This window comes from Lepidochelys kempii, chromosome 5 (assembly GCF_965140285.1).
Source record: "Lepidochelys kempii isolate rLepKem1 chromosome 5, rLepKem1.hap1, whole genome shotgun sequence".
Taxonomy (NCBI): Eukaryota; Metazoa; Chordata; order Testudines; family Cheloniidae; genus Lepidochelys; species Lepidochelys kempii.
In genome coordinates, this window is record NC_136384.1 from 12,727,414 (window position 1) to 12,754,368 (window position 26,955).

The 26,955-nt window shown below is 42.3% G+C and overlaps 1 protein-coding gene across 6 annotated transcripts in view; it reads right to left on the minus strand.

Annotated features, from left to right (window-relative positions):
- EPG5 (ectopic P-granules 5 autophagy tethering factor) overlaps positions 1 to 26,955 on the minus strand; it is an 84,728-nt gene that overhangs the window by 44,089 nt on the left and 13,684 nt on the right. For 5 of the 6 annotated variants that reach the window (XM_073343446.2, XM_073343447.2, XM_073343445.2 and 2 more), the window contains exons 3-21: positions 25,521 to 25,764; positions 24,561 to 24,697; positions 23,862 to 23,969; positions 23,358 to 23,431; positions 19,478 to 19,586; positions 17,982 to 18,096; positions 17,332 to 17,482; positions 16,621 to 16,776; positions 15,799 to 15,956; positions 14,035 to 14,189; positions 13,245 to 13,385; positions 12,744 to 12,908; positions 11,672 to 11,794; positions 9,724 to 9,983; positions 7,362 to 7,502; positions 5,331 to 5,475; positions 4,294 to 4,491; positions 1,693 to 1,803; positions 837 to 956 (exon numbers count right to left, since the gene is read on the minus strand). In XM_073343446.2, the coding sequence (XP_073199547.2) occupies positions 837 to 956; positions 1,693 to 1,803; positions 4,294 to 4,491; positions 5,331 to 5,475; positions 7,362 to 7,502; positions 9,724 to 9,983; positions 11,672 to 11,794; positions 12,744 to 12,908; positions 13,245 to 13,385; positions 14,035 to 14,189; positions 15,799 to 15,956; positions 16,621 to 16,776; positions 17,332 to 17,482; positions 17,982 to 18,096; positions 19,478 to 19,586; positions 23,358 to 23,431; positions 23,862 to 23,969; positions 24,561 to 24,697; positions 25,521 to 25,764 (2,811 nt within the window). Of the gene's footprint in view, positions 1 to 836; positions 957 to 1,692; positions 1,804 to 4,293; positions 4,492 to 5,330; positions 5,476 to 7,361; positions 7,503 to 9,723; positions 9,984 to 11,671; positions 11,795 to 12,743; positions 12,909 to 13,244; positions 13,386 to 14,034; positions 14,190 to 15,798; positions 15,957 to 16,620; positions 16,777 to 17,331; positions 17,483 to 17,981; positions 18,097 to 19,477; positions 19,587 to 23,357; positions 23,432 to 23,859; positions 23,970 to 24,560; positions 24,698 to 25,520; positions 25,765 to 26,955 lie in introns of those variants that run through there. The other variant, XM_073343450.2, reaches the window with a different exon arrangement.

A 26,955-nucleotide genomic window follows, 5' to 3' on the forward strand; every position in this document is an offset into this window, starting at 1 on the left:
AATGAATGTAATAAGTGCTGAGCACTTTTAATAGTGTTTTGCAAATGTAAGGACAACTAGTGTAGTGGAGCAGTACAGAATGGAAAGCTAACTTTTTCACTAAAGAGAAATTGTATCAGCTTTTCCAAAGATAGAGGAGATGAAGGCAAAGCAAAATGATACAGGCGCGTCCACCAAACCCTGAACCCTTCCAACGTAAGACCACCTGTACTGGTTTCATATTAGCAATAAGCTATTTTATTATCCAGTTCAATATTTATGACCAATGGTTTAAGGCTCACTCAGTAAACACTATTTCACAACAAAATTATTGTGTACATTTACACTGCAAAAGTTGACTAAGGATGGTCCAGTGGTTAGGGCACTAGTCTGGAACTCCAGAGACATGAGTTCCTGACTCCAGAGACATTCACTGACTCAGCTTGGGCAAATCACTTAGTTGCTTTATGCCTCAGTTTCCCCATTTATACCAGGAGGATAATAGCACTGCCCTATCCTCACAGCACCTTTGTGAGATAAATACACTGAAGACTGAGAGGTGTTCAGATGCCATAGTAAATATGCTATGTAAGTATTTTATATACAGATGGAAGATTTACTATAAAAAGACATTAAAATAATAACATATTAAAAATCAGGCCTTTGGCATGCTGGTTTTAAAATGTTAAACGAAAAAAAGAGAATGGAAAATCCTTTAGAGCATTTTTTTTTTCCCCTGTAAACCAAGCAAATAAGGTCTTACAGAGATACACTGGTGTCTGTGCAAGCAAAATTGCCAGGAATGGCTCAAGAGAAGACTCAATTTTCTATGTATGAAGGGGTAACTGTTCTCTTGCCTTCAGAGCCTGATCAGGAGTTAAAGCGTTGATGATCAATTCACCCTCCACGACTCTGCGAAGTTGGGAATCTTCTTCAAATATGGACTCCATATTCAGAACCATCCATGAAAACCAAACCTGTAAGATACAGTGTACAGAAAATCTTGACTACAGAAGAAATCCTTCTGTTTTCTAAGTATTTTTAATAGATCCTTACTATGAAGTTCTGAAAGCATCATCACATGGAGCCAGGAAGTTTTATGAACAGATACCCTATTCCCCATGTATATGCAACCAAACCTTCAATTTCACTGCTGACCTATTAGAACTAGAAGGATCTTAGTTGACAAAGGGGTGAGATCCATAACTACCATTATCCATTTAGAGAATTCCAGATAAAATAACCAACCCACATATTTTATCGTCAGAACTCCTCTCCCACACAACACGTGCAACAAGTCTCCACTTAGGGACTTGTGACATGTTGTAAACAGAGAGGAGGGTGATCAGTTTTTAGAACATTTGTCAAACATGGCAGCCCAGTCTCTCACGCTGAAGCCTTCAAGGGATTATCTGGGGAAGGTACACATTATGTATGTACTGACAGTCACATTAAATGAGTTCTTGGATATAGATTTAGGATTTAAATTGCCAGCTCCCTCATGCCAAAAAATGTCAGTGCCAAAGGCCTGTGACATCTCCAGTCTGATAAGCCTGCAGTGCCCTCTCAGACTAAATTAGAATTTTATTTCATCCCAAGAGACCTTTTGCAATAAGAAAAAAAAAAAAAAAAGGAATGGCAAGAGTAGAAGACGACAGTTCAAACAGATGTCATGGGAAAAACAGAGCACTTTAGAGTAATGTAACTGCCCACCTGTGTGGAATTCGCACTGCCCTCGATGAAGGAAGGGGTCACATTTCCTGCCACAATCCAGCTGACCAGGGAAGAGAGCAGACCTTTGTCACAGTGATAACCTAAGGCATTCTGTATGGAAAGTTTGCATAAAAGAAAGAATGAATGTGAGAGAGTGATGGGGAATTTACTTAGCAACGGAACTGTCTCTGTGCCTTTTTTCCGGCCTGCCCCTTATGCGTGTAACCAATTCCCAATCCTGCTTCACAAAGCCATCACTGAAAAGCCAGCTAAAAACCTCATTTCTTCCAGGAGGTCCACAGGGGGCCAAATAACAATTAATATAATTAAACCATCCTAGCTTGGAAAATCCAAAAGCAAGACCAATGCGTTCTGTCTTGCGTCTTTTAGGGCTGGGCCTGTATAGTTTTGTACCATGTAAAGCACTGAGAACACTATAAACACAATATTAGTAAATCAGGAACCATAATTTAAAGATACAGTTAAACTCCCTTTACCCAAAACTCCATACTTCAAAATTCCTTATTTGTCTTAATGCCAGCGATGCCCCCACCCCAATTCACTCAGTACCACAGTACCACCCAATTAGTCAAACCAATTTACTCAATTGCTACCGGTTTCAGAGTAGCAGCCATGTTAGTCTGTATTCACAAAAAGAAAAAGAGTACTTGTGGCACCTTAGAGACTAACCAATTTATTTGAGCATAAGCTTTCATGAGCTACAGCTCACTTCATTGGATGCATTCAGTGGAAAATACAGTGGGGAGATTTATATAAATAGAGAACATGAAACAACGGGTTTTACCATACACACTGTAACGAGAGTGATCACTTAAGGTATCCCCGATATTAACAGTATCCCCGATAATGTCACGGCAAACCTGGTGGTTGAACTTTGTGACTTTGTCCTCACCCGTAATTATTTCACATTTGGGGACAATGTATACCTTCAAATCAGCAGCACTGCTATGGGTACCCGTATGGCCCCACAGTATGCCAACATTTTTATGGCTGATTTAGAACTATGCTTCCTCAGCTCTCACCCCCTAATGCCCCTACTCTACTTGCGCTACATTGATGACATCTTCATCATCTGGACCCATGGAAATGAAGCCTTTGAGGAATTCCACCATGATTTCAACAATTTCCATCACACCATCAAACCTCAGCCTGGACCAGTCCACACAAGAGATCCACTTCCTGGACACTACGGTGCTAGTAAGTGATGGTCACATAAACACCACCCTATACCGGAAACCTACTGACCGCTATTCCTATCTACATGCCTCCAGCTTTCATCCAGACCACACCACACGATCCATCGTCTACAGCCAAGCTCTACGATACAACCACATTTGCTCCAACCCCTCAGACAGAGACAAACACCTACAAGATCTCTACAAGCATTCTTACAACTACAATACCCACCTGCTGAACTGAAGAAACAGATTGACAGAGCCAGAAGAGTACTCAGAAGTCACCTACTACAGGACAGGCCCAACAAAGAAAATAACAGAACGCCACTAGCCATCACCTTCAGCCCCCAACTAAAACCTCTCCAACATATCATCAAGGATCTACAACCTATCCTGAAGGACAACCCATCACTCTCACAGATCTTGGGAGACAGGCCAGTCCTTGCTTACAGACAGCCCCCCAACCTGAAGCAAATACTCACCAGCAACCACACACCACACAACAGAACCACTAACCCAGGAACCTATCCTTGCAACAAAGCCCATTGCCAACTGTGTCCACATATCTATTCAGGAGACACCATCATAGGGCCTAATCACATCAGCCACACTATCAGAGGCTCATTCACCTGCACATCTACCAATGTGATATATGCCATCCTGTGCCAGCAATGCCCCTCTGCCATGTACATTGGCCAAACTGGACAGTCTCTACATAAAAGAATCAATGGACACAAATCAGACGTCAAGAATTATAACATTCAAAAACCAGTCGGAGAACATTTCAACCTCTTTGGTCACTCAATTACAGACCTAAGAGCGGCAATTCTTCAACAAAAAAACTTCAAAAACAGACTCCAACAAGAGACTGCTGAATTGGAATTAATTTGCAAACTGGATACAATTAACTTAGGCTTGAATAAAGACTGGGAGTGGAGGGGTCATTACACAAAGTAAAACTATTTCTCCATGTGTATTCCATCCCCCACCATTCCTCAGACATTCTTGTCAACTGCTGGAAATGGCCCACCTTGATTATCACTACAAAAGGTGTTTTCCCCCGCTCTCCTGCTGGTAATAGCTCACCTTAAGTGATCACTCTCATTACAGTGTGTATGGTAACACCCATTGTTTCATGTTCTCTATGTATATAAATCTCCCCACTGTATTTTCCACTGAATGCATCTGATGAAGTGAGCTGTAGCTCACGGAAGCTTCTGCTCAAATAAATTTGTTAGTCTCTAAGGTGCCAGAAGTCCTCCTTTTCAATTGTTACCGACATCCCTGTTACTTTTCAGATAAATGGGCTCATGCTTCATATAGAACAGAGATTTATTTGGAACTGATAATCCCAGACCTAAACCTTTAGAACTTTTCTACAGCTACACTAATTCATCTGTTTTACCTTATGCTGTTGGTAGAGCAGTTTTTGCACACAGTCCTCTTGACTATACTGAAAAGCTGCTTTGCACAGATGATCCAGCAGGTAGACCGTTGCTCTCTCTCTGTGCCACAGCTGTTGAGCAGTGAGAACTTGCACCCAGAACTCCAGCACCGCAGCTGGCCACACTCCATCAGGCTGACGGCTCATAAAAATGTGGGTCTGCCAAGTTAAAGGGTGGAATTAACAAACAGCACCCAGCCTGAATTACTAAAGCACAAAACGGTACTGAACAATTGTCCAATTTCCATTGGTTGGTTTTTGTGACAGCATCAAGGGCTCTAATGATATCCGTCTCTTTTCAGAAGGACACGGATGACGTCACTGTAAACGGTTTGCTATTTTTGTTCTTTATCCCTGACCACAGAAATTCTCAGGATAAAGAGATGTTGAAGCGGGGGTCCCTGGAGCTTACGAACACTGCTGGAGAGGAGACCATTTCTAAGGCTTCTAACTCTGCAGCAGAAGAAACAGCCACTGAGGCCATACATTTGAGACCCTGCAGGCTCCCAGCCTGGCAATGCCTACCCTGTAGCTTTCACTCTGCTCTCCCTGCAAGGCAGAACTTGCAATCTCAGCGTGGGTATCAGTTTATCATCTTTTCTAACCCTAGTATTTTTTCCATTTAACTCCATTGGGGTCTAGACTTCATGAGCAGATAGGGCTACAGGTACTTTGGCAGACCAGTGACAATTCTTTCTATACCAGTACCATCTTCCAAAGCACAAACCCGCAACCAGAAAGGAAAACTTACAAACCCTAACAGCAGCCAGATAGGCCTCTTAATCCCTGCTGTACCCAACCCTAATGTGTGCAAATTACGCTTCATACCACATTCTAAGCAACACTGGTGAGAATTCTCTCTTTTTAACAATCAAGAGCTGCAACACTAAAAAAAACAAAACAAAAAATCGTCAGCACGAGAGCTCTGCAGAGTGAAATCCGAATCCATCACCCTCCAGCCATTAGATGTACAGTTTATTCATGCTTCATTTTCTGACCTGGATCATGCTGTTGAGAAACTTAACATTTTCTCCATCGCTTGCTCCTGTCAAGTGTTGCGCCACTTTGTGTGTAACCTGCTGAGTCATGCCTTGTGGAACTCCACTATCCAGGTGAAGGAACAGCTGGATGTAAGATAAAAACCTAGAGACCATAATAATCACAAATGAAATTCATTCGATTCTAAGATTTCTCCTACATCATACATAAAGGGCTGGGTTGGTTTGTTCTGAGGAATTTAAGTGTCATAATACCGAAGGTGACAATGATTAGACTTAAACCCAAACCATTATAAAGAAGTCCACATTTTTAAAAATCAGCACATGAACATCTGAACTACCATCTTAAGTTTATACCATAATTTTCATCTCAACCCTTCCTAAACGCCCCACTGCTGAAATACAGCAGCACCAGGAGCAAAAGGCACGAGCCACTATACAGAACTTGTAAGGAAGGAAAATTCCGACCAAAGACATCCTACTCTAAAGATCTCATCATGCTTTTTCATAAATATTAGTAAAGAGAAGATAGGACACAGGCTTTTACAGCCTCATCTGACACACCAACATGTTGTAAACTGCATGGGACCCAATTTATCACCCTTACTGCATCAGAAATGCACAGAGCTCACATATGAGCTACCTCAGTCTAATTCAGACAGTTCAGATGCCACAGCCCCTCAAATTGTATAATCTCAGATCAATGCAATTTCTTTTTCAAAGATGTTTGGATTGCTGACTCTAGATCAACACTGAAACATTTGGTAGAAATAGTGTTTTTTCAAGAGAGAACTGAATTATGAAAGGGAAGTTGACTGGTGTGGGAAGAGACGGAAAGAATTCCAGGAACAGGGACCAACATGGAACAAGGCATGAAGATGTGTGTGTGACAAAGCTAGGCCAGTGATATTTAGGAGGGTGAGTTCCATCAGTTTGTGTATACAGGTCTCAGATGAGATCTTAAAAAAACTGAGGTCCAGCCTGCTCTTCAGGGATCACGGTACTACTTGTGATAGATTTGCCCAATTGTCATTAGCCAAAATTCCCCATTACCTGGTGTTGCACAGTGTGCCAATGGACTGCCACCCTCTACATCAGCAGTTCTATATGCAGAGTTTGTAATACACCCTGCAATGCTATATAAGCACAGGAGTGCCTGATACTTGCAGACTTCTGCAAGAGGAAACGGGAAGAACAGGAGAAAAACTCAAATCAAGAAAGCATAGTATGGCATCACAACCAGGAAAGGCAGTGGGGCAGAGGAGGAACAGCCTGTTAAGAAAACCTGATCTTGCTCCTCAGACAGCTCGGGTGGTATCAGTGCACATTAGTCTTGAAGAACATCTGGAGAGATGTCTGACAAGAACTGACATAGATCAGCATTCAGGAGAAAGGCACATGGCACACTGATGGAAGGAGCTGTTTATATTTCTCTGAAGAAGTTACCCTGAAGAGGAAAGCACTCTCAGAAGTACCTGCTGCTTTGAAAGAGACTGAAAACTACCCTTGCCTGCCCCAGGGGGCTCTAAGTACCGACCAGTCAGTCCCAGAACAGACCATGTTTCAGCATGACAGCAATGAGGACTTGGGAGGAGGTTGATTCTGGATAGAAAATTATGCAGCCTGGCCTAGTAACATAGCAATTAGTCATGACAGGGCGTTGTGTTAACAGGCCTTTGAGCCACGCCCTATGGAGACTCTGACTGGAACTTTAACATACTTAGCAGTAACGGAATTAACAGCTTGACACTCAGAGTGTTGCCTGCTCCTCTACCTAGCCCATCCACTGACAGAACATGTCAGGCTGTCCAGAGACTGGAGAACTGTGCTACAAGCTACAGCACTGGTCTCAGCACCGTGCCTGCACACATAGTGATAGCCCATGTGGTGGGTGTTTCCATCACAGCTGTGCCACTGATCACAATCGTAAAAAAACAACTTGGCAAATATGCCGGTTACATTTCTAGTCAACTGTTACCACACTAATAACGCTCTCCCTTGGTACTACAGTTAAATAAAAATCATGCTTACTGTTCGTTCTTCAGAAGGTAATACTGGCAGGGATAGAACAAGGGTAAAACTTTATCCAGTACATGGACTACTGTTCTCAGGTACCTAGACTGCACCAGTATGCCCAGCAGAGGGATCCCTTCAGCACAGAACTTTTCAATGCTGCAAGGAGAGAAACAAAAAAAAGTGACCAACAAATACTAAATAGCGTCAGTCTTTGTGACTTTATCCAAGCAGATTAAAGTTTTTCCACCTCATTCCCCCAAAAGGAGAAGGAATTTAAGGGTGGTGAAACTTCCTGGTTTGTCAGCCCTAGAGAATTAAGGCTTCTAATCATGATAGGTATTTGCTGCCTATGGAGATGGGGACCCATTCAATAGCTGGCAATGCATTTCACTACAGGAGATGCTAGGTGAGGAGCTATATGGGATTCCTGCTCTTATCTTGCAGCAGCCTCAGACACTGCAGGGAAAAGGGAGCCTGCATCTTATTCAGTGCAGTTCCTGGTATCCAGTGTTAGCAGTATGAAGACACAGCCCTGGGGCAATGTCAAACATAGTGAGGATAACATTTCTATGCCCAGATCTTCCATGCCAGGAAGACATAACATTAATATTAAACACCTCCACTTTCATAGCTCTTTACTTTTTCAGTTTGCTTAAACATTAATCGGCCTTCAACATTCCTGTGATATAAGATCAGTATTAGCCCCCATTTTTCACATGGGGAGCCAGAGCAAAAGATTTTCTCAAAGCCACAGTAGGAGTCAATATAATAGCACTGATCAGAAGTTCCTCACTTCTCATCCTATGCTCAGATCACACCACCCACTTTCTCAAGCTAGAACTGCTCTTTAAAAACATGGAATCAAACTGCTCTGACCATACATGCAAGAGAGGAAGAACATAAGAACAGTCATACTGGGTCAGACCAAAGGTCCATCTAGTCCAGTATTCTGTCTTCCGACAGTGGCCAATGCCAGCTGCTTCAGAGGGAATGAACAGAACAGGTAATCATCAAGTGATCCATCCCCTGTTGCCCATTCCCAGCTTTTGGCAAACTGAGACTAGGGACACCATCCCTGCCCATCCTGGCTAATAGCCATTGATGGACCTAACCTCCATGAATTTATCTAGTTCTTTTTTGAACCCTGTTATAGTCTTGGCCTTCACAACACCCTTTGGCAAGGAGTTCCACAGGTTGACTGTGCATTGTATGAAAAAATACTTTTGTTTGTTTTAAACCTGCTGCCTATTAATTTCATTTGGTGACCCCTAGTTCTTATGTTATGAGGCGTAAATAACACTTCTTTATTTACTCTCTCCACATCAGTCATAATTTCATAAATCTCTATCATATCCCCCCTTAGTCATCTCTTTTCCAAGCTGAAAAGTCCCAGTCTTACTAATCTCCCCTCATATGGAAGCTGTTCCATACCCCTAATAATGTGTGTTGCCCTTTTCTGAACTTTTTCCAATTCCAATATATATTTTTGAGACGGGGCGAGCAGATCTGCACGCAGTATTCAAGATGTGGGCATATCACGGATTTACAGAGGGGCAATATGATATTTTCTGTCTTATTATCTATCCCTTTCCTAACGATTCCCAACATTTTGTTAGCCTTTTTGACTGCCGCTGCACATTGACTGGATGTTTTCAGAAGAACACTAAGGCAATTTCTCCTCACAAATTAAATCAACATTGTATGAAGAAAGCAAAATGGCTGAAACTTGGAAAAAGAGTGAAAATATTGAGGCAGGACAAGAGTAGCATCACTGTACAGTTTTGAACTAATCAAAGGAGAACCCCATAGAGAGCCTAACCACAAAGTGGCTGAGACTATGCTAGGAAGGACTGTTTTGAAACAGGTTTAATACTAGGTTAGGATGCTCATTAACATATTGATTGAAGTAACAAGGGTCTTACCAATTTCTAGTATACAACACAGACAGGGATGTTCTTCAATTTTCTGAACATCCTATTGCAACACTGTTAGAACATTGCTGCAGACTAATATGGGAGGGAATACAAGACAGCACTTTTTGGTTAGCAGGGTTAAGAAAGAATCCTTGTCTGCAACTGGTAGAGACATTACGCCAGCGATTTTTGTTTTAACACTGTCATCACTTCGTCCTGTTTCAACCATAATGTGAAGAGAGCCTAAGGTATAACTGAGGAAATAAATACATCAGCATGTTACTGGAAAGCATTCTCTTGAGGCGGCCAGAGAAAAGGGTTTTCTGTTCCCCTCAGCAAAACACTGAGACCATTTGAAGATGAACAAGAAGAATTTATTAGCCCTCCCAATCCATTACCATTAGGATGGATCAGCCCACTGAAGTTACCCACTCATCACAAGCACCAGTAAAAGGCACACTTACCTATGACCCAGTGTAGTCATTGCCAATGCGAGGTAACAGCCAATAGGGATGCCTGATTTGACGGCCTTCAGCAGTGGATGAAGCATGACTGATTCTGTCATGTCGAGCATAGTGCTGAAAGCAGGAACTGCAGGCCAACACTGCTGCATACCATGGTCATTTCTGTGCAGCTTTAACCTCAAAATCAAGCCCCACGCCCACTGATTAAAGGAGGTCTCGGGTGTCTCTCCATAACGAACAACACTAGCCAAGTAGGAGACCTATAACAAAGAAGTAACACGACCAGAGAGGAAGGATGATCCAGGGGTTAGGGCATTAGACTAGGACTAGAGGCTATGATTCAATTCCCTGTTCGCCACAGATCCCTGTGTGACACTGGGCCTCAGTTCCCCATCTGTAAAATGGGATTAATAGCACTGTCCCACCCGACAGGGATGTTGTGAGGATAAATACATTGATGATTGTGAGGCATTCAGATACAACGTAATGAAGGCCCTATTATAGGCAAGGCTGGTAACCCCACCTATTATTAAGCTCGTCCCAAACTATCCATTATAAAGATCCTGTTTTAGTTGCTTATAAATGCCAAACTTTAAGTGCTTGCGTTGAAATTTCCCATAACAGGCATCTGTCTCAGGCTGAACGTTTTGGGGAAATTTCAGCCAAAACAATTCAGCTGTTCCAAGAACAAAGCTAGGGAAAAATAAGTCATTTTGCCCATGTCAAAAAAAATGCTGGCAAACTTTTCTTTGAGAAGCTCTGTATGCCCATGCTTTAGAGGAGAGACTTGAAATTTGGCACAGGGGTGCTCTATCAGGTATGTGCCTTTTGCTGCCCTATGAAAATCCACCCAACTTTGGTCAAACTATAAGCTTTTGGGGTGGGGGTGGGGGGGAAATCAGTTTGCATATGCTCAGTAGAGACTAGCTAAAGCACAGCAGCTAAAAACTCTGGAGATTCCATCCACAGTGAGCATGCTCCAACTCACGGCTATGGAGGACTCAGCAGGACTTTCCCTGCAATTGCAGCAGTGGGCTGATGTGGACCAGGCCAGACTTGACACTGGAACTGAGAGCCTGTCTTTTTTGTGCCCTTCTCTGCTGGTCCCAGACAGTGTGGAAGAGGAAGCTGCTTGATTCGAATGCAAAGGGGATGGGAAGTACATTGGGGCAAGGCACCTGGATAGGAAGGACACAAGCATGACTGGGACTGGTGGCTGGCGGGGGTGAGGGAAAGGAGTAGGACTAAGAGATAGGATCGTGGGAGATGGATTGGCTGGGCAAGGAGACAGAGAGCCAGATGGGACAGGACAGAGCTAGGGGGATAGATACTTTTGACTTTAATCTCTCTGTACCTCAGTTCCCCATCTGTAAAATGTGGATAATACTACCCTCCCAACTGGGGTGCTAGAAAATTAATTTAATGTTTGTGAAGTATGCAGATGCTACAGAGATGAGCACCAAGGAAAACCCCATGAGGAAATTAATAATTTTGTATTCATAGCAGGGTCTGAATAGGTATCAGGGCCAACCACTGAACCAGGAGAAGAAAACATAATACTCAATAGCTTGCTCATTAATTGAGCATCATCCACTCTGTGCACTGAATCAGAAGTGGTCCTGTGCAAATTACATGGGATCACATAATTAAAGACTGTATCATCATGCATACGCATAAGGGGGAATGAATCAAAATTTCACAGATAAAAGTTAGGAAATGCAAGAATTAAGGTTGAGAGCTTGACTTTGCTATCTTTATATTGTTCTTTTAACACACACACACACAGAAACAAATACCTTAGCTCGAGCATCATAACTATCCTTTCAGTCATGAAATGCCCAGTACAACGGCATGAGTGTTTGGGCTTTTTAGAATTAAGCTTGAGGTTCCCATCCTACACTTCCTTCTTCTACCACCACCAAAAATTCAGAGAGAGAGGGAGAAGTACCTGTTTCATGCTTTCAGAAAGCAGCCCGCCATACGGTTTTTGAGGGAGGTATTTCTGGTATGCTTCTAGGACCATTAATGCAACTTCAGCATGGACAGCTGGATCGAGGTGAAGAGTAGTATCCTGTTAAAGTTTGTTTTCTTTATTAAAGAAGACCTTTAAAATTGTATCATCATTCTCAGTGTAATGTACCCTCACCAGGCTTCTGGTTACATCACCAAGGAACAGATGTCAATATAAATAGAAAAGGGAAGAACATAACTGGTGCATTAGATTAGCCAAATGCTTGGTCAGCAAGAGGAATCTTGCACCGTACACTGAAGGATAATGAACTCAGGCTCAGAGACTTCTAGACACAGAGCTCTACAGCTGAGGACCTGTCTATTGAGAATGACCCTCCTAGAGACCCCAAGAGTTTATTGATTTGTTTTTGACTTTTCTGACCCCATCCAAAAAAAAAACATATAAAAACATTTCAAAAGCTAAAGTTTCTGTACGATATTTCAAACCACAACTCCAAAGATTAGTTTCCAATTTGAAGGACTTTTCCACAACCACCAAAGGACTCCAGCCAACCATATCATAACATATGAAAGACTTCACACTTAAATTAGCTCAATTTCCAGACACACACACACCCCTCTCCTATAAATCCACCGGCCTCCTTAAATGCAGGAAAGGAAAAGGTGATCTATGCCATGCACCTGAAAATGTGGGTACTGGCTGGCCCAGGAGAGAAGCACATTTCAGAGTCAACAGGTCCTCAGAAAAGACACTGCCAGTTGCCTCCTCTGGTTTATAATGAGGGAGCTCTAGCTCAAATGCCTCTACCAGTCACAACCGTGACAGTATGGCAGGGGAACAGAATTGGTTCCTCCAGTAGCATCTTCCAAAACCATTGGGATACCAGCATTCTTGCACCTTCAAATGCATACAAAGCAACCCATCACATCCCAATAGAATGTGTTAGTGCTGTTAACTGATCTCCAACATTTGTGATTAGTTACAATGCTAGCTTAACAGTTTTTCTCAGGTCTGACTGAGTGTCAAGCTTTCAATTTTTAATACATACATGCTCACCAAATCCCCAGTTTAGCCCTTCCAGGATAATGCAGGCTAGTTTATTCTCCACCATGTTCAGATTGTAATTCAATAGCCAGCCACGGATCAGCGTTATCTCCGAGGAAGAGGGCTTCCAAAGATACAATGGCAGCTCTTTAAACAAGTATAAGGAAACCTGTAGGGGGGGAGTACACATATTACAAATCAATGGTTAAAGAGACTGGTTTCTTTAGTGCTGACAATGTGCTCAGAACTGTACAACACCCTGGAAAAGGACTGACTGTTACCCAACACCGATCCCAACATCCTCCTTCCCCCATTCTATTTACTCCCATCTAAACACACTGAGCATATTTGCTCACAGCCACAGCACAACCAACGTCTATTTGCACCCCCTAACAAAGCACTGTGTGCCAAAATTTCAAGTTATTCATCCTTAATACACTAGGTCATAACATCCACTTTAAGCTCTTAACAGTGGCTGTTTTAAAGGACACAGATCAGCTCTTACCATGCCGACTTTTTCAATGGTGTGTCTAACTCGATCCAGGAGTACAGAAATGACCCCTGTATGGACACCCGTGATTGCTCCCAAGAGTTCTCTGCCAACCTTTGAAAATGTCTCTCTTGTGGAAATGCTGACATAAGATACCTGAGAAGGTGAGAACAAAAAAGGGGTGAGGGGACAGGACCAAAAAACCACCACACACTATGATTGGGTTCATTGGCAGTGTAGTGGAGAATACAATAAAATAATATGTATTTTCTTCTGCTGATCCTGGACAGTGGTGTTTACAAACTGCAAACTCTAGTCCAAGTTCTTAACTGTTTATCCTGACACAGCATGAAAACTTATTGGACCGGACTGCCTAGACTGCATGGACTCCATCAGTCGCAGAAAATTAAAATGGAGCACACATGGGGAGCAATAAAATTGGAGAGTCAGAGCTCCAGGTCAGTCAGTTCTGATGCACTGCAGGCCACCTCCAACAGGGAAAGGGAACAAGACAAGGAAAGGAAAAGATTTCCCATATCCTGACTTTGTTCATTTCAGCCTGTTCTCCAGAAGTGATATTCCTATGTAGCAATGACAAACGAGCCATCCAGGATACTTTATTTCAGTCCTAGAGTATTAAACGATCAAACCAGGAGAACAGTTTGATAGGGTTATAAATTAAAGCCCTAATCCTAAGGGATGCTGAATGCCTTGAACTTTCCATTTAACTTAACAATGGAAGACTGCTCAGTGCCCCACAGTAGTGCTCAGCACCTCACAGAATTGACCCTGTGGCATTGCCCACCTCGTATATCTCCAGTACGACGACTCTGATGAAGTCCTCATCCACATCAGCCCGCTTGGCTTGTGCCATCTGAGCAAACGTGGTGAGCAGACAAATTTCTTCCGAGCAGTTCATGGATGTAAGATACTTCTCAAAATTTTCAATGTGTTCTGGGTCTGCAAATCACATGGAGGGAACACAGGTCAATATAGGTGAAATGGTTAATTGCCTCCTGTAACAAAACATATATTTTACCTGTAGTCTTAATACCAGGAACAGAAACAGAGACATACTAATTGCTAGGATGGATTGAACCCAGTGGCCCACATAGTGCAGTATCCGGTCTCCAAAAGTGGCCAGTCCCAGCCCTTTTAGATAAAGTGCAAGAAACCCAGCAGCAGGCAGTTATGGAATACCCTGCCCACCTGAAAGATTCCTTCCAAACCCCAATAGTTATAGGTTGGTTTATGTCCTGAAGCATGAAGATTTATATTCTTTCCAAAATTCCTAGGGTGGGGGAGGGGGGTGTTAATTGTTATTACTCTAACTCTGGATGTTCGTTAGTCATAAAAATGGTTGGGTTTTTAAAGAAATTTATTAACCTGTTGGCTTCAATGATATCTTGTGGCAATGATTTCCACAAATGAACTACAAATTGTGTGAAAAGACCTGTGATGGGGTGAACTAGGTCTGGAGGCCCTCTGCTGGAGGCCTCGTGACCCGGCCTCACCCCAGAAAAAAGCAGAACAGAAGTCCTCCAGACAGCCAATCAGAGAGGACGCTGGAGCAGCTAATCAGGGGCCAAAAGGGCCATATAAAAGGAAACAGCACAGGCAGAGCACTCAGTTACCGGCTGGAGCCTGAAGAGGGAAAACCGGGTTCCTGGCTGCCTGGAAAAGCAGCAGGACCGCAGACAGCTCACCGCAGGCAGGATTAAGCCCAGGGAAGGCTCCCAATAACTGGGTGCCTGGCTGGCTTGAAGAGCAGCAGGACCATGGACAGGTCAGTGCAGGCAGGATTGAGCCCAGGAAACTGAACCCAGAACCTAGATGATGGTACTGTGATGGGTGCTGCTGATCTTGTTGAACACTGACCCCGGGCAGGGGCACTCAAGAGGTGAGTCCCGATGCTGTTACAAGACCTTTTCCTTTTATCAGTTTTAAACAGTTTATATAATCAGTCAAGGCAAGATCAGAACTGGGGACAGCCAATCAGGTAGGTTTTAAGTAAGTTCAGGGATTTTGCTCATCCCATATACCATAATTTTAGACAGCAGTTAAGCTAGTGAAGTCATTCTGCACGAACTGAAAACTAAAGTGAGCACTGGAACACTGAACCCCAAGACCAACTGATGTCCAAGAATTCTGTGTTACAAAGCCTTGGGGAAGCTCTGCTTCTCCCAGACGTAGTACAACAAAAGCTGTTGTGCCATGTACTGGATTAAAGAGAACACTACACCAACCGCTGAGTGTTTGAACTGAAGATTTCAACCTTGTTTTTAGAAAACTGTGTGAATGCAGTTAACTTTGCAGTAACACAGAAGGGTGCCATCCCATTATAAGAACTGAAAGAAAGGGGCCGCCCATCCAGAAAGGGGCTGCCCGTGAGAGGTGGGCGCCACCTTGTTCAAAACTGAGTGATTGCAGTCACCAATCAGAAGGGGCAACATCCTTGTTCTTTGGAATTCACAAGCCTAGGCACTGGAAGAAGGGCCATGTTTAGCTACGGATCCAGAACAGAATTCAAAACACTGCCCTGCAGGTTCCGCAAGCAAAGGAATTCTACCTCCGAGTTTGTGCTTGCAGTCGGCAGGCTGCACGGTGGAGCAGATATTTTCCAGGTGTTCATTTTCTGCCCAATGCATGATGAAGAAGAGCTTCCAAAGCATGCGACTCGATAACGTTCCATAAGGCATCTCAGACATGAACAGCCAGACGCCCAGCCTGTTGGATTTTAAGCCAAGTAGAAATAATTTGCACAATAATAAGCCTCAGTACCTGAAAAGAAGTTACAGGTCCAGGGATAGCTCAGTGGTTTGAACATTGGCCTGCTAAACCCAGGGTTGAGAGTTCAATCCCTGAGGGGGTCATTTAGGGATCTGGGGCAACTATGGGGGATTGGTCCTGCTTTGAGCAGGGGGTTGGACTAGATGACCTCCTGAGGTTCCTTCCAACCCTGATATTCTATGATCTGTATAAACCCTCTGCTGAGGAGCCCACACCTCATTTGGGGAAGAGGAGTACAAGAGTGGGCTTTCTGTTCCCTTGATCTTGATCCCACTTTGTGCTGGGCAAGTCCCCACAGCATAAAAGTTACAGAAGCCTGAAATTTGAATTCTAACCTCTCCCCTTTTTGGTAACCATCTACATGTTTAAAGGATCTTGTATGTTACAGTCTAGTCTGAATCCACAGAAAATACTGAAACACTATTAAAATATTAAGTCACAATCAGATCAAAGCTGTCCATGCAGATTCTGGATTCTGCAGCCTGGGCTGTTCGGATGCAGGGTTTTATTTTGTCCCACCTGTAGACACAACTTTCACCCTCTTATTGTTTTTAACAGCATTTGGGTGTGAGTTTTTATATCCTTCAGTGGGATTTCCTACCTTTTTGCCTTCAGCACATGTAGAACAGCCCGAAGAAACAGTTCATCAAATTCTACTTGCAGTTTCTCTACAGAATAGGGGTGCGCTATTGATCCATATTCTTTATTGCAGCTAACATACTGGGCCCAGTGGTCGCTCACATAACAAACTGTCATCCTATGCAACGGGGGTTAAGGGAAAGGAGGATAAAAAGATCAGAGAGTACATCATTAGTGTCCAGAAACAGCAACTCTGATCACAAGCAAGAGCCAAAAACTCAATCTTCTGTCCTCAAGTTTCAGAGAGTCTGGCACCTATACCCTCAGAGTTTTCCATCTGTGGAGAACTTTACAGAGTCATAATTCCTATGTTATCTTTCCTAGGTCTTACAGATAAATAAGTTGACATTTTACTAGACCAAATTGGTTAGGACACATAAGCTTGTGTGTCAAATACATCCCTTCCTTAGGGATTGGCAGTATACACAAAAAAGTCCACACATCTAATAATTAATAAAGCACCATTAACGTGCTCAGCACCAAACAAGTATGAAGGAAGCCATAACCTTTGTCCTAAAGAGAGTACTCTCACATTCATACCCTCACATACATTTATGCCTACACACATTCTAACATTGCTAGATCTATTGCTGCCCCTATTAAACCCCTGTTAAACTCCAAGATCTGTCTGTGCAGATTCACATGACAAAGGAAAGAAAGCTGTTCCTCTTACCTGATAAGATGACCAATTCGTTTCACAAACTGCCTGTAGCGTGCTCTGTTAAATGTTTCCAGCCCCACAGCTAAAAGCTCCACTAAGGAGTTCGCAAAGGAAAAAATCTTCATCATCTCCTGAGGGGTTGTTTTTTCAGGGAAATAAACACCTACAAAATCAAAACACTGAACCATAAGCTTCACAAAAATCAGAAAGTTACCTAGAAATTTAGAACTCAAAACACATTAGAAGCAATGAGGAATGCATTTCTATTCTGCTATCTATATGACTTATTTCATACAACATGAATACCATTTTATAACAAACAGATTCACAGTAGATTAAAATCTAATTGTGCAAGTACAAATAATTTATGTAAGTTACAAGATCCCCTGCAGGCAATCTCTTCAGGTGGGTGGACAGAGTTGGAGAAGCTGATGGAGCACAAGGAGTGAGTGGTGAGTGGAGGCCAGGGAAAAGAGATGGGATCTGAAAAGCAGATCTACTGCTAGTTACCAAAAAGGAACTGTTTAACAGATCAGAGTGAAAGAAAGAATAAAATCTAATCCTTCAGAATACACTGGAAAAATAGAAGTCCCTGACATGTTTAACATTAAAAATCTTTCCTTATCCCCTATAAAAGTCTACATATTTAGCAGCCAATTCACCTTTAGAGTTAAACCCAAGAAAATGATGAAACAATTCATGAAATGGAAACTGTGACAGGAGGACAATCAAGTCATCTTCCAAAAGGAGAATCCAGCTAGTTTCAGGATCTTCATCCTACAAAAAAAAAAAAAAAATCAGAGTGGATTTTATTACCTTCCCCAAGGGTGGAAATAACCAAAGTTATTCTTGTTTTCACTATAAATATACCTAAGTGCTGTGGTGTTAAGCAAAGCAGTGATTTTGGGTTGACTCTTACAAGTTAGTGTGTACGGTTCCCTTGTGAACAGCAGGGCCTGCTAATTCTGCGTGTGTCCAATGGATAAGATGCTGGGCCCTGCAGGGAACACTCTGAGGACGGAGGAGGCAGGGCGGTGTAGCGGAGAGGGTTTGGTGTGTGCCTATTATGTCCTGCAGAGGCCTGGAAAGCAGCGCTTGTGCTGCCAGAGGCCGGTGGTTTCAGGGAACTGACCCACAGAAGGCACAGACAAGACTGCTCAATGCTAAGGGCAGGTGCAGTGCGGTACCTCACAACGCTGGGCACGCCTAGGAAGTATCACACTCACAACGTACTTTTCATTCCCCTTCTCTGTGTGTTCCTATATGACAGCAGCCATCAACTATAAAGAAGTGGTAGATACCATCTTTAAAGTAAGAGGGGAAAAACATCATAGCCCCCAGTACAGTAATATTTCCATGATGACTGAAAGGAGGAAAGTTCTCAAATGGGTATCTATTTCCACAATATTAAATAACAAGGGTAATTTTAAACAACTATTTTTAGAACAGTCTATTCTATCTCCCTCCTTCCCAACAGAATACCTCAGGTAATTTAATCTCAGATTTATATTACTGGAAATGTAATACTCTAGGACAGTGATACTCAGACTGCGGCTCAAGAGCCGCAAGTAGCTCTTTAATGCGTCTCCTGCAGCTCTTTGCAGAACATGGTATTAAAACAGTGTGATTATTAACCAATCTAAATTATTAACCACTCAAGATACTTTTATTATGTTATTAACCAATGTGTTATCAACTTGCATTAAGTTATTTGCTGCGAGAATTTTTTATAACTAAATATTGCCCGTGATACTGTTTAAAAATGAAGAGTACTATGGTAAATGACACCATGAATGCATACTTGTGTGGCTCTTTTGGGTAATGTTGATCAGCGGTACGGGAACAATTTGTATAATGGGGGTGCTGAGAGCTATTGAAGCAAACTATAAACCCTATATATAACTGAAAAAACTTCAAGCCAGGGGGTGCAGTAGCACCCCCAGTTCCAGCACCTATGATGTTGATTGCTAATTTGGCTCCTGAACAACTGAGGTCTGAGTATCACTGTTCTATGATGAAGGGAATATAAAATTTATTGTTTGAAATGGAAATCCATTACAGGAGAATATTTAATTTTTCCCTCCTCCAACCCTTCAGTACGACCCCTACAACAGGCTTGAGCACAAGCATTAAGCAGAGCTGTTTAGTTTTAAAGTACCTCTTCTCCTCCCTCATCCACTAACGTCCAGTTCCCAGATTCCTTCCCAGAGGAGGTGGAGGATTTTCTTTCACTTGGTGTCATGTGGCACATGAAGTCTGCTCGATTTCTGGGGAATACAAGTTTATTTCATATGAAAGCCAGGCTTAAGTAAATTAGAGAAACAAAGTAAACATTCGAGATTTGCAGTCCAACTATTCTTTTTGTTTTAAAAACCCCTTAAAACTCACACAGGAACAAGAAACTAACAAGGTTGCCCAATGCATCAAGTGTGGAACAAGTTACCAGTCAATAAAAACTCATACTCAAGTTGATTACCAATTTAATGAGTTGATTTATGCACCATACCCTGAAAAATGTAAACTGCTATCAACCCTTGTTTGCAAGATGCCCATTCTAAGGGACACTGCTGTTACAATTTACAGCACACGCATTGCTGGGTACCTTTGTGAATCCATAATAAACAAAATGGAAAAAAAGAGACAGCTTATGCCAACCATTGACAAACATCTGCAGGTGAACCAGGGGCTGAAAGTTACACTGATCTCACAGCCAGTATTTGCTATGGTCAGTCCAAAAGCAGTGACAGTGATTAATTGTATTGTGGTAGCACCTAGGAGCTCCAGTCACAAACTAGGATCCCACTGTGCCAGACACTGTACAAATACAGAACAAAAAGATGATCCCTGCCCAAAAGATCTTAGAGTCCAAGTGTAAGATAAGACAACAGGTGGATACAGGCAGACAGGAAAGCACAAAGAAATAATGAGACAATGTTGGTGAGCACGATGGGCAACGGTTTAGCACCCACTGCCTAATCGTTGTTAAGTTCTTTTAAGCATCACAGCAACAGAGAGTTTTAAAGAGGGATTTGGAGCATGACAAGACAGTGAACGTTTTCAAGGAGTTCCACCCAAGTGTGAGGGGAAGCATGGCAGACAGCACAAAGGTGCATGTTTGAAAATTTAACAAGTGGGCAATGAAGGCTGGCATCATAAGGGGAAGGATCATCCAGTGGATCTGGGCACCAACCTAGGATCCTAATCTGAACTAGGTCAACTCCCTGCCCTACCAAACTTCCTGGGTGACCTTGGGCACATCACTTAGCCTCTTTGTGCCTCAGTTCCAAGTATGTAAAATGGGAATAACAGCACTACCCAACCTCACAGGGATGTTGTGGGGATAAATTCATGAAGGACTGTCATACTATGGTCATGAGGGCCATAAAAGTATCTTAGATGGATTGATCGATCATTGGCCAATCCAAGACAGGAGTCTATGTCTTGATAGTGAATGAAAGATGGCTAGAAGCGTGGTGATAGGCCATGAAGGGCCTTGAAAAGTGAATACAAGCCATTAGTTCATAAATCAAAAGGACTGTAACCAAATGTTTTATATACTAGCTGAAAGCTGGGACTCCTCCCGTGGCATGAAGCACTCATATCTAGCTCTGACAGCTAGTCACTGGACCTTAAACTCCTCATTCTGGTTGTCAAGGTTCCTTCCCCACTCTGAACACTAGCGTACAGATGTGGGGACCTGCATGAAAACCTCCTAAGCTTATCTTTACCAGCTTAGGTCAAAACTTCCCCAAGGTACAAAATATTCCCCCCTTTGTCCTTGGATTGGCCGCTACTACCACCAAACAAATACTAGTTACTGGGGAAGAGCTGTTTGGACGCGTCCTTCCCCCCAAAATACTTCCCAAAACCTTGCACCCCACTTCCTGGACAAGGTTTGGTAAAAAGCCTCACCAATTTGCCTAGGTGACTACAGACCCAGACCCTTGGATCTTAAGAACAATGAACAATCCTCCCAACACTTGCACCCCCCCTTTTCTGGGAAATGTTGGATAAAAAGCCTCACCAATTTGCATAGGTGACCACAGACCCAAACCCTTGGATCTGAGAACAATGAAAAAGCATTCAGTTTTCTTACAAGAAGACTTTTAATAGAAATAGGAGTAAATAGAAGTAAAGAAATCCCCTCTGTAAAATCAGGATGGTAGATACCTTACAGGGTAATTAGATTCAAAACAGAGAATCCCTCTAGGCAAAACCTTAAGTTACAAAAAAGATACACAGACAGAAATAGTTATTCTATTCAGCACAATTCTTTTCTCAGCCATTTAAAGAAATCATAATCTAACACATACCTAGCTAGATTACTTACTAAAAGTTCTAAGACTCCATTCCTGGTCTATCCCCGGCAAAAGCAGCATATAGACAGACAGAGACCCTTTGTTTGTCTCCCTCCTCCCAGCTTTTGAAAGCATCTTGTCTCCTCATTGGTCATTTTGGTCAGGTGCCAGCGAGGTTACCTTTAGCTTCTTAACCCTTTACAGGTGAGAGGAGTTTTCTTCTGGCCAGGAGGGATTTTAAAGGGGTTTACCCTTCCCTTTATATTTATGACACTGGTCATCATGTTTTTCTTCAGACTTCCATTTCAAGATTATTTTAGTGGCTATTAACTTGAAAGCCTCTAGAGACAGAATCCCATACTTTAGATCACCTAATATCCTGAAATACTAGTTTACAAACGGTGTACACGATTCATTAACTGTACAGGTGATGTCAGCTGATACTTCCACATCAAAAATGAAGTAAGGGGAAAAGCAACATAGTAACCAAAATGACACGATCTTAAGCTCTAATTTCTCTCAACCTGCCAGCAACATGCTGGTGAAACACTACACATACTGTCAGGATAACTACATCTTCTCTCAGCATCCAACACCGATCAGAAAAAAGAAAAGTTGATCGCTGTAAATTCATACTCATTTTAAGACACTAGATTCACTGCTACTGTTATTGACTTGAAATAGCTACAGTGCAACTATGCAAGGTTTCTGGGGACACCCAAACCCTGGCTCAGACTGAAGTCTGCCCTCGGGGAACCAGATCCTCAGCTGATGTACTTCAGTATAGCTTCAAGAAGTTCAGTGAAGCTTTGCAGATTTACAAGAGATGAAGGATCTGCTCCACGCTTTTCAATCTAGCCTGCAAACTCTGAGCACAGACGTCAAAATGTGTAGGCCAATTTCTTTCCCCCACTGCCTCAGCCATTTCAGCTTAGCATATAAATCCTTACGCACTGAAATCAAGGCTCCAACAGATGGTTGAAGTTTCAGTTAACTGGAGTTCAGACAATCCAGGCTTGACCAATATTAACTCTAAAAATAACTCAGTCCAGCTCTCTCCTTAGCCATTTAAAATATTTCTGTAGACCTGCTTCAGATCAATTAAGCTCAATAGCTACTATCTTGACACTCAGAAAACGAGTGGCTGTAACTCTCATAATGCAGTGAGCACACAAAAACATAAAACTTTACCTCACACTAACCTTTACTAATCTAACAGAGCGGGGTGGGGAGGAGGCCACTCAAACAGGAGAAGATTGTGGTTTGATCAGATCATTTAATTTTATTTCATTTGTTAACACTGGTCCTTGACGTCACTGTTTTCATCAAGTATTGCAATTGTTTTTTCTGACTAAAGTTAGAAGTATAGGGGAAAATATTAAACAGCATAATCTTTGCATGCAACAATTGTTCCAGACCTACTGACTCAGGAACTTCCTTTTCATCCATAACAATTGTTCCTCCAAACAGTAGCCAAGAACTTTATTTCAACGTTGAGAAGAACAATAGGGCTACTGCACATTCATCATGATAAACATTTAGCATCTGAGAATAGTGCTGAGGCTGTAAATAGGGGATGAGTGAATAACGACAAGGCTTTAGACTTAACTACCAGTTCACTGTGCCCATTTTGACAATTCCTCAACGTCATCTGAATATACCTAGTGCCACCATGTGTTTGAATATCCACAGATAAGCTTTTTCAGAACACGTGTACAAATTCTCTCCTTTCCCACTTACTTGACAGGAGACATAAGCAAGGCAAGAGACTGCATAAACTGAAAGACTCCTGATGGGTTATCCAAGACTTTGATCTGAAATTAAAACAAAATTTCAGTCTAAGCAAACCAGAATCCACAGCTGCTTAGTTTCAGCATCTACATAAAATTTCTGAATTTCCATTATGTGGCTTTTCCTTTAACTTTCTAACATTAAAGGAAAATCTTGACAAAGCCCACTTGCTGATCTAAAAGAGAAACAAGTCTTCAAAGGAGACACAGCTTCTGCCTTTAGCTGCAGATCTCACTACAAGATTTGTAGGGCTGAAAATCCAGCCCACGAAAACCCCACAGAAAGACTTTGGCTCCTCTCCTTCCTAGGCCCCAGATTCCATATTTCTGGAATCTGCCAGTTACTCTAGTAATAGTCTTATGGTTTCAAGCAGGAGGGATACTCTTCTTTTCTCCTACCCACTCCAAAATCTCAGCCAAAAAAAGCAAAGCACACAGGATTAAACATTCACACCTGAATGAACGAAGCAGCCCATCTGCTAACACCAGCTGGGCAACGGAGGATGTGGTTTAAAAGGAAGAGGTGGTCCCCTGGACAGCCAACTCTTTGCAAGACTGACACCTAAACAATAAAGAGCAACATGTAAGGGCAATTTCAAGGTTGGCTCCTTCACAGACTTGTTAAAACCTGGCATTTCTATAATTCTCCTTCCACTTTCCAACACCCAATGGGTTTGTACAAAGAATGCTGTATCACCAAAACGCTGAAGGGGACAACAGTGCTCTTTTACAAGCAGGGGCCGCTGCTTGATTTAAGAGCTACAATACAAAGAACTGATGTAGTGAAACTGAGTGATGAAAGATTACCAGATTGACAGCGATGAAGACCTCCATCTCCAACATGAGCTGAAGTACTGTGAGTTTTCCCCATGCTGCCTTATTAATGTGCTCTGTCCTATCCAAACCAACCACTTTGGGGTTCACAGGCTCCAATCCTCTCAACACTTGGCCTCTCCATTGATTCTATCAACAATTATCCTAGCGGTTTCAGTGATGTGGCCATTGTCTGCTAAGACCTGGAATGAAACCACCGAATTCTTTTCACCCAGGACACCAAACAGCAAGAGCAGTGGTGAGGTTTCCAGGGATGGCCACTGGGACCGATTCAGTTCATTTTAATAAACAGCACTTACTCCACACACTCCTCCCTTACCAGCCTTTGCAGCCAACAGAGGAGGTCACTCTGGAACTGAGGATCTTCGATAACTCTGCGCGTGAAACCGAAAAGAATGCTGACACATTCTTTCAGGTGACCCAAGTCCGAGGAAAGGTTTTCTGATTGCTTAGAAGCTGTGAATTATAAACAGAATTAGAACTCTGACGCTGCTGACTCTTAAGAGCCCTGCTAGGCTGACTAATGCCCTCATGGCTTTGGGGGTTCTATAGAAAATTTCTCCTTTGTCCTTTATATGTACAGGACAACCTCAGAGTTATGAACACCTCGGGAATGTTGTTCGTCACTCTGAACAAAACATTATGGGGGTTCTTTCAAAAGTTTACAACTGAATATTGACTGAATACAGCTTTGAAACTTTACAGAAGAAAAATGCTGCTTTTAACCATCTTACTATAAATTAAACAAGCAGAATTTCCTTATCTTGTCAATCTTTTTTTTAAATTCCCCTTTATTTTTTAGTAGCTTACATTTAACACAGCACGATATACTGCGTTTGGTGTTTTGTTTTGGGGGGGTTTTTTTGTTTGGTTTGTTTTTTTGGGGGGGGGGTGGGGGGGGTCCTCTGCTGCTGCCTGATTGCGTATTTCCGGTTCCAAATGAGGTGTGTGGTTGACCAGTCAATTTGTAATTCTGGTGTTCGTAACTCTGAGGTTCTACTGTATATTACATTAAATCCAAACAAATACCCTACTACACTCTAAAACTAAGACACTAGTTTTTTAGAGTGGCTTTTTAAAACATCTTATAATCACTAAATAGCAACTTTGAGATAAAAATCTCTGTTACTTTAAGTTAAAGCTTCCCTTCTGCACCCCCCCTGCAGGCAGAACTACAATATTTTTCTGACACAGGCAAAGCCAGCGGCACTACATAGATCAGGTGTAGTATTCTGCATGCCAGGGACACCAGAGGCGGAAACTCAGATCGGGGACACACCTTGCTCTTGTTGTTGAACAGCCACAGATCTCAGCAGGGATGAGCTATTAAACAATCCATAGATATAAGACTCCACCTGCAAGCGGGACAACATTGAAGTGTACGAGTGAAGCACCAACGTCTGATGCACGTGCTCCGCTTTGGCTTCAAACAATCTCTTTAGTTCCCCCAACACACTTGCATTCATCTCTACTGTCTGGTAGCGATGGTAGTCAGACACTTGGCACTGATCTGCACAGATACCCTGCAAAGAGAACAATTATTTTATGCGCTTTCTTTTTAAAGTGTGTTAAAAAAAATGTGCACTTACATGAGCTTTTAAGCCACAGATTTCAAAGCTCTTTGCAAAGGCGGGTCAGCAATATTCTGCGCAGATAACAGATGGGGAAACAGGCCAAGACATTTTTGAAAGCAGATTCTGATTTTAGATGTCCAACTTGATTTTCAGGGGCACTGAGCACTGGAGCAGATGACTGCCCAGCACCTCTGAAAAATCAGGCCCTGCAAACCCAAGTACCCAAAATCAGAAACTATTTTTAAAAATTTGAGTTTCAGTGACTGGCCCAAGATCACGCAGTGAGTCAGTGGCAGAAGTGAGAATAAAATCAGGTCTCTCGACTCCCACCCTCACACCCAATCCAGCAGAGCACACCTGCCTCACAGCCTTGGTCCAGTCTAGTCGTAAAATGTATGTATAAAACATACAAAGAATTTCCAGGCCCACCCTGATCTTATTTTAAAGTCACAATATGTACACAAGCAAGAGGAGGATTTTTCTAGACTCCAGCCCACCTTACATCAATTTGCCACAATATATTTTAAAATTATTCAGACTTGCCAAGAGTGAAAGGACTTTCCTCAAACTGCAAATCAGGTCATTGAGTGGAGTCTTTCCAAACCTCATCCGATGTTCTTTAATATAATGAAGCCATTATTTCATTCTGCCCATGTCATTGCTTCCTACAGCCATACAACTAAGTTTCAAAGCACACACTTATAAACTTTGGTTTGAAACTTGTTCACAGCACATGCAGGATTTTACACTAGGAAATCAGTTATATTAATGTAAAAGTCAGTGGATAGAGTGTAGATGTTTTGCACATAAAAATGGATAAATACTAAATTTAAGAGACTGATAAAATTCAATCGTAATTAAACTCTATAATGTTAATTTAGACCACATTCATCTAAAAAAAGAGTAATATCCATACATTGGGGCCCTCAAGTCTCATCTAGTGTAGGAAAAATTGGACAGGGAATTCACCAGGCTTGTAGCTCAACTCATGGGAGCAAAAGAGGAAGTTCTCGAATACATACGGCTTACACATTCTTGCTATCTAAACTTGCTCTGGGAAGGACCGGACAGGGGTAAGAACATCTACACTGACTACAACTTCTACCACTCCTGAGTATCTCCCATTTTCCTTGTTGAAGA